The following is an 8759-nucleotide window of genomic DNA, read 5'->3' on the forward strand; positions in this document are numbered from 1 at the left end:
GGATAACTGGCTCAAAATAGTAAAAAAAAAAAATATTTTAAATTTAGTATATTTCTTGCTACTACCATAACCTACCACCAAAGAATAACTCAAAATAAATTCTCCTGCTCCTGATGATTGCAGAGATACCACATATATTAGTTGTTGCTTTTCCCTGTAATTCAGCTCAGAAACAATAGCGCTCATCTTGCTTTCTTTTTTTTTATCCTACCTAAAACATACTGGTATTGACACTAACTGATACTGATACTAATTTAAGACATTTTTAAAATCTTGTCCAAAATATATTGACCATGACCTTTGACCCTAACCTTGACATTTGACCCTTACTTATTACTTACAATAACTGTCACTGACCTAGATCAAGCTTTGATCTGGCTATTTGTTCTTAAAATTTTCTTTCATTTTTTTTATTGATTTTTTTTTCTACACACTTTTGTTTATTTACATCTTTCTCCCTGCAAGGAGATACATTCAGAGAGAAAAGGGTGGGCTGCACAGTGACTGATCACTGTGATAGCTAATCAGAGGCTATCTCAGCGATCAGATGACCCAAAAACGGGTGTCCCAGGTCCCAATCATTAGTACAGGTCCCAGGGCTCCTGGTGAGTGCCCGGTCTCTGTGCTGGAAGGTAGATATGAATTTATGCGGCCCCATGGATAAAGGCCCACTTCCATGTGGCCGCATATATGCATATCGTCAGCAGAAAGGGGTTAATAAAAGTGGGCTGCCATACCCTTAAATACAGTTTTGATTGGTGCTACTCATTAAAAAAGGATCGGCCACATGAGTATAATCTCCCAATACCACAGGAGATTCACCCTTTCTATTTGTCCTATTTACCATTATCATTGAAAGTTAAAGTAAAAAGAATGCCAAATTTTAGTTTAACAGGAGAATAGGAATTTTCCAAATAGGACACAAGTTCTGGTGACCCTGGTGGTACTCCAGGATTTACTCATTTTGGAGGGATTTCCTCACGCTTTCTGTTTTGTTAATGGACATGAAGTGCAGAAAAATCTCCCCAATGGGACACAGATGGCACAAAAATGGCAGATGTTATAACTTTTCCTATACTCTACCCAAAATGGGAAAAAATTGGCCTTTAGTTCTGCTTTAAAGGTGCTGGAGGTGATTTAGTGCCACAATTTCTGTTTTTTCTCACCCTATCCAAATATAAAAACAAATATTTTGATTTTAAATATATTTTTTGGATGATGCTAAAGAACCTCTTTACCTGTTCAAGGAGGTGGTTGTTACCTACTTTCTCCCATGGGGATAGACCAACTCAAAATAAACCTCCCCCCATATATTAACCTGGAAAGGGGGATGTCCTAAATCCTGATCCTGAATTGCAAAAATGTGCTGATCCTGTAGAAGCGTTGAACTTTGTTGCAAAGTTGTGATGAATATAGATCGGAATTTCTCTAGTTGTGAGGGATTAATAAACCTCTTAATAGGAAAAGGTTTAAAGAACCTCAGGCATCTTGTATTTTAAATTCAGTGGTAAGAGTTGTCTTTCTCTTGCCACTGCCAAAAATTTAATGCAGACTTTCAGAGTTCAACTTTTCATTTTCAGGCTTACTTCTGATTGGTGGTTTCAGGCAATAACAATTTTGAGATGACAGTTTGACACAGGATACCCAGAGATTCTCATTAACCTTACTGTATATAAGAACCAGTAAACTCACTGTCTTATTTGATATTATTCCATATGAAGTTAGTAGGGAAATTTTAAATTGTCTGATAGAGATGCTCTTCTGCTGAATATACAAATCAGTTCCCAGGTATTAAAGACTGTAATTTGAAAACTGTATGGTTTGAAGTAGGGACGCTTGTGTATGCAGCTACATTATGTGCATTGGCTAATTTTCCACTACAGCATATATAGGCAGGATAATGCTGGGGAAAAACTGTCTTTTATTCTACAGGCTGCACTTTCTCTTTGTACAATGTATTCAAAAGCAAAAATTAAACATTAATAGGTATTCACATGCAATATGTGACAAACGCGGGTGTCAGATCCCTGCCCTCCTCGCTAACTTGCAACGGAGGACCGGCCAACCTCACACCACGCTGTCACTTACATAACAATGCCACTCTCAGCTGCGCCCAGCACAAAGATTTTCCAGCTTGCGGGACCACAATCTAGGTGTGAGCAGCCTGAGAGTGATTGTCACTGGGATAATTACACAATTAACCCTTTAACTGCCACCACCCCCGTTTTTAAAAGACCAAGCCGGGGGAGACTTGTAATTTTAGCAATACCAATTATAATTTTAGAATAGGCGTCTGCACACACACTGCCACCACAGGCAGATCTGCTCAGAAGTCTGAAGCCCCATACACATCAGATTTTCTGCTGATTTTGTCCTTCAGATTTACCAAAACCATATAATAGGAGGTCAAACCTTAGGAGTTTCAATGTGTATGCAATCAGGCAGGCCCTTCTACTACATGGTTTTGGTAAATCTGAAGGAAAAACTCAGCAGAAAATCTGATAGTGTGTATGGGGCTTTACTCTACAACAGTAGCGCCCTTTAAGAGGCAGGTTCATTTATAGCTTGCATTAAGAGCTTTAGAGACAAGGTTAACACTTTTCAACATAAGGGTTTATTATGAAAAGGTCAAAGTTGATGCAAATAAAACATTTACAGAAAAAAGATGTTTCAAAAGATAAAGACAATATACAGCCACAAAGAAATAAGGTAGAATTGGGAAGGTAGAATACTTGCAATTAATGTCTGAGGTTTGATCAGAGTTCAATCGATGAGCTAGGTAATCGGTTCCCAACTTGGCAGATGTTCCTTCTTGGATGGTAAAAGGAGAACATCCTATTCTGTATTTTTTATGGTATTTTAAACTACAGTCTTACAGTCTGGCTTTCGCTCGCAGCACTCCACAGAAACTGCCTTACTAAAACTCACTAACGATTTACTAACTGCTAAAACCAACAGCCAGTACTCCATACTCGTACTACTTGACCTCTCTGCGACCTTTGATACTGTTGACCATCTGCTCCTTCTCAATAAACTACATTCCCTTGGCCTCCGAGATTCTGCTCTATCCTGGTTCTCTGCCTATTTATTACAGTGCTCCTTCAGTGTCACCTACAACTCTGTCTCCTCCTCTCCATTGCCCCTTTCTGTGGGGGTCCCCCAAGGCTCGGTTCTTGGACCCCTTCTCTTCTCTATCTACACCTCCTCCCTTGGTCACTTATTAACTGCCCACGGCTTCCAATACCACTTATACGCTGATGACACCCAAATCTATCTATCTACTCCTCACCTCACTCCTTCAGTCTCCTCTCGCATTACTAACTTACTAACTGACATATCAACATGGATGTCGCACCACTTCCTTAAACTAAATCTCTCTAAAACTGAGCTATTAATATTCCCCTCCGCCCGTGCCCCCTCCATGACTTTTCCATCAAAATCAACAATGCAACCATCAGTCCCTCCCCTCATGCCAGGGTACTAGGTGTAATCCTAGACTCTGACTTGTCATTTCAGCCTCAAATCCAATCGTTGTCAAATGTTTGTAGAATTCACCTCCGTAACATCTCTAAAATTCAACCCTTTTTAACAAATGAAACCACCAAGCTCCTCATTCACTTCCTTGTTATCTCTCGCCTTGACTATTGCAACTCCCTTCTCATTGGCTTACCTCTCCATAGGCTATCCCCTCTTCAGTCTATCATGAATGCTGCTGCCAGACTTATCCACCTTACCAACCGCTCAGTGTCTGCCATCCCTCTACTCCAATCCCTACACTGGCTCCCAATCACCCAGCGAATTAAATTCAAAATACTAACCACAACATACAAAGCCATTCACAACTCTGCCCCGAGCTACATCATTAATCTTGTCTCCAAATGTCACCCAAATTGACCTCTCCGCTCTTCTCAAGACCTCCTGCTTTCAAGCTCTCTCATGTTCCTCCTCCCATGCTCATCTCCAGGATTTCTCCAGAGCCTCTCCCATCCTCTGGAACTCGCTACCTCCATCTATCCAGCTATCCCCTACTCTTGCTACCTTCAGGCGATCCCTAAAAACTCATCTCTTCAGGAAAGCCTATCACGGCTCCAACTAATCTCCTACCACTTCCACCAGCTCATTCCCCACAGTTACAACATTTTGTACCACCTGCCCCACCCTATTAGATTGTAAGCTCTTCTGAGCAGGGCCCTCTTAATCCTCTTGTATTTTATTGTATTATAACTGTATTGTCTCCCTTTTATATTGTAAAGCGCTGCATAAACTGTTGGCGCTATATAAATCCTGTATAATAATAATAATAATAATTTCTTTTTTTAACATATTATCTATAGATTATTGACATAGTGTTTACTGGGTTTTCCTTGTTTAGGTGAACCTGGCCCTTCGGGCATTCAAGGTCCTTCTGGAACCCCTGGCATAAGTGGAAGATGTAACCCTGTGGATTGTTATTACCCCACCGCGCATGGCAGAGCCAGGCTAAATGGAAAATAGCCTTTTTTTTTCTTAAGCATAGTTTGACCCCAGGCACCTATGGTGCAGGACACTGAAGATAATGAAGTTCCAATTCAATGCTGTCAATGCATTGCTGGCCTGAACAGTGCTACACAATGCAATAGGGGCATTTGTCCAAGAAGCCACCAACCTTGTGATACAGCTGCTTTCAAGGTCACTTGAGCTATCTGTCTAATCTTGCCAGTAAAGATATGGGATGTGGCCAATGTTTCATCAACTATGGAATTAACAAACACATTTCCTCTGCATTTTTAATGTGTAATTAAGTACTATGTTCAGTGAAATGTGAAATGTGCTTTTTCAGGTTTCATGTATTACCTTCGCAAACTTTATGAAATACTGTAATTTTTAATATGCGTGGGGCATAAAGCTTGAAGAAAAAATACCAAAGGCAACATTGCCACAGTGTCTATGAAGGAGCAGCCATATTTCTTAAAGTAGCAGTTTTCATACTTGTCCAAAATTCATAGGCTCTATCTACCAAGATGGTAGAGATTTGCATCAAAATGTCAATTGTTTCAGGTTTTCTATACAGGAAAATTACCAAATATTTTTTTCCTGTGAATGATTTATATATCTGTGCATATTTTACATTACTACTCCTGACTCTTATTCACATATTATTCATAGAAATTTATATGAGTTGTGTAATCTGATTTACATAACTTATTGTTAGAAAAACAAAACTCGATCCTTGTATTTTCTTACAATGTTTGCAGTGGCAAGCAGACAGCATGTTTGCCATTGTAAAGAAATCTCTGCTTACAGCCTTTGTCCATGATTAGACTGTATTCATGCCTGTGCATTGAGGTTGTGGGGCCTTGACAAAAAGTCCTGCTTACTGAAGATTTTGTGCAACTTCCAGCATAACATGTGGATGAATGGTAAGAAATGTTAAACACACCTAATACTAATACAAAAAAACACACCTCAACACAGGTGTGAACAGAACCATAAAATACTGTTTGTTTTTAGTGAAATTTTACAGTTTGAACTTTCCCAAAGCGCAATTCAAACAAGCTATCTCAGATAAAAAAAAAACTAAACAGAAAAAGCAAGCCAAACCTGAAAGTTTCAATATGATTGATAGTATTCAATATATAATTTTTAATTTTTTTATCTTACATACATTTATTTACATTTTTATCAACATTTATATATAGACAGATTGTCTAGCAAAATGACAGTGATTGGGGCAAATTATAACGCTACCAGGGGTGATTACACTCAATGTTTACCTATTTATTCACATGCTATAAATCTTTTTTACTGCAACAACTCAACAAGCTCTTCTAGTGATGAAATTGTTGTCCCAACATTTGTCACTGTAAAAATGTAAATTACATAATGTGAAATCAAAAAAGAATGTATATACTGAATGCTATTTTTAAATGTAGTAACCACTAAGAGAATACATCAGAATACATACAACTGTGATAATTTTAACTATTTTTTTTTGTATCTTACAAAAGTTCAGGGTATGAATTAAATTCTATAAGTTTACACAAAAACAATTATAGTTGGGCAATGTAACCAAGGCTGGATACCGTGATTTAGAATGGTAAAGGAAGTGCAAGGATTAAAAACATTTTATTAACATATTGTAGCTATGAAACAATGTCGGTTTTGTAGCTAGTTTGACACTGGCAACAAGCAGCACAGAAGTCAGCAAAAAGAAATTAAATTTATAATGATAAAATTCTAACCAATATCTTTTTTCTTGGCTCTTTATATATGACTGGCTTTAATTTTGCACTAATTAGCATTGCTGACTTTTGGTTGCATAAATATAATATATATGTAAGTATTCACCTGCAAACTTGTACATTTATATTACCGGCAGCTTCACTAACAGCTTTTTGTAATCATTTACATTTCTCTTTATTTAGATACTTTACTATAAATGATTAAAAAAGAAAAAAAAGAAAAGAAAAAACACTCTTGATAGTTAAATGTATATTTGAGATGTGATACATTGCACATAATATTTTAAACTACTACAGTCTTAATGTGTTTATATATATATCTGTCTGTGCATATGATTTACTGTATTGTATGGGTAGATCACCCCTCAAAAATATCACTGCAATGATTTTAATGTGTAAGCAATATACGCATATCCAGTAAAATTACAACAGATAGTAGGTCCTTTTTGACAGTAAAAATAATATTGCAATGTGAGGACATTTGCGGTCATACAATATTTTTTTTAGTGAGCTTTAACTTCATTGCAGTGTTTCCCATACAGTAGGGAGCATATTAATTAAAGAGTGCAATAAAAGTGTTTGTTGCATATAATGTAGATGCTACCCAGGCCTGAGGCAGTCTACTGCCAACAGTATGGATATTCAGCAATGATAATTATGAAATACTGTTGTACTGGATCAGGGGGCTCCTGAAAATTTAGTGACAGCTCATAGGATGTCACCTAATTTCAGCATGAAAAACTGAATAGACACAGTTGCTGTTATATTTTTGATATCTTGTTTCTAACTAGTTACATTGTATAAAGGCCAGAGAGACAATCTTAATAGTTGTGGTGTTCACAATTTCTTATAGGCATCTAATACCTCAACACTTTATGCCATTAAGCAGAAAAATATATGGTATGTTTTCTCTCTTTACCATTTAATAGTACATTAATTATAATGTATATTATTTATAGGTAATGATAATAATTTGATAAATGCTGGTTCCTTCATACTCTACCCAAAACTAAAATGATTGCAGACATTAGATGCTATAAGGGCAGTATATTTATTTACAAGCAGAGATGGGTAACTTAATTTACTTAAAAAAAAAACATTGAATACATAAGGAGTTTCATCAATGAAGGGACCTGAAAGAAAAATTATCTGTGCTGCTTATAGCAAGCAATTGGGTTCTTAGAGATACCTGAAAGGGCAAACTAGTTTATATTGATTACACACACTGGTCTTCTAACAAATGCTTTATGGAATTAAACCCATTGCATCCATACATTTGTTTCTAATTGTTATGCTGCTTTCAATCTCAGTTTTCAGTAAAAGTATGTGGATACTACGCATGTGCCAACAGATGAAAAACTTTTATTTTATTTTATTTGTTCTTTTTTATAAAGTCTTAATTTGTTTTTACTTTTACTTTTTGTATATTTTAAGTGTACTATCAGGAATACCAAAAAGGTGCTCTTTTATGCACGGTGAATAAATGCAGGGAGTGTACATACACTACAGAGAACTTTATATTGTATATATTTTGCTTTTAAATACAGTCAATCCTTTGTAATCAAGTTTTCCTGTATTTGCTTTGAAAGACTATTGTGCAGTAGAAATGTTATGTACTGTGCCATTTTTAAGTTTATTGAAGTCTTATTTTCCAAGTATATCAGTGTGTTTTTACTCTCTATTTTCATTTGATTCAGGGTTAACAAAAGAGATGCACTGATTTCATCGATTTTTAAATCCGTATCATTTAAATCACAAATGATTAAACTATATATCCTTTTAAAAGGAGAGTTTACTTTATAATTATTTAAAAAAGTATAATGTTATATTTTTCCAATTTTAAAAACTCTGTAAATAAAATTGCAGATTTGTAAAAAGCAAGTAAAAGTTTAAGTAAATGACTCAGTAATGTGTAAAACTATATATATATATATATATATATATATATATATATATATATATATATATATATATATATATATATATATATATATATATATATATATATTAAAAAAGGAAATAAAAACATACACTGCTGAACCTTAAAATACTGTATACTGCATTATTATAATGTGCTATTTGTGTTATAATGAGTTTTGTTTTGAAATATTGTGCTTTGTATTATGCATATTTTAAACAAGAAATGTGACAGAACACCGAACCAGTAACAAATCAAATCAAATTTAGTCTTTGCTGCATAGCTAAAAAAAGGCACAAGGCCACCATTTAACCATTAATTCATTTTAGGCCAGGTCATGGTTCACCTTATTTTATAATATGTACAAACCATTATTTTGAGGGCTACTGAGTGCTAATATAGTAAAACCGAAGCTGATTTGTTTTACTCTTAGTTCTGGAGTACAGGGATAAATAAAATATCGCAGTGCACATTATTTTACTTGTATTCAATGTTACTGAAAGCTTGTTTAGATCTTTATGGAGCAATTCCAAGAAATCTATCATTGGCTGTTTTTACAATAGTATTCCAACTGTTTAAATTTAAAGTGGTTGTAAGGGCTCAAGTTTTTTTGCCTTCAT

General features: G+C 35.5%; 1 protein-coding gene across 3 annotated transcripts in view; it reads left to right on the forward strand.

Annotated features, from left to right (window-relative positions):
- Positions 1-8150, forward strand: part of COL19A1 (collagen type XIX alpha 1 chain) — a 1371841-nt gene extending 1363691 nt beyond the window's left edge. For all 3 annotated transcript variants that reach the window (XM_073626739.1, XM_073626741.1, XM_073626740.1), the window contains exon 52: positions 4373-8150. In XM_073626739.1, coding sequence (XP_073482840.1) covers positions 4373-4494 — 122 coding nt within the window. In that variant the 3' untranslated portion in view covers positions 4495-8150. The remainder of the gene's footprint in view (positions 1-4372) is intronic.
- The last annotated feature ends 609 nt before the right edge of the window (positions 8151-8759 follow it).

Source organism: Aquarana catesbeiana, linkage group LG04 (genome assembly GCF_042186555.1).
Source record: "Aquarana catesbeiana isolate 2022-GZ linkage group LG04, ASM4218655v1, whole genome shotgun sequence".
NCBI lineage: Eukaryota > Metazoa > Chordata > Amphibia > Anura > Ranidae > Aquarana > Aquarana catesbeiana.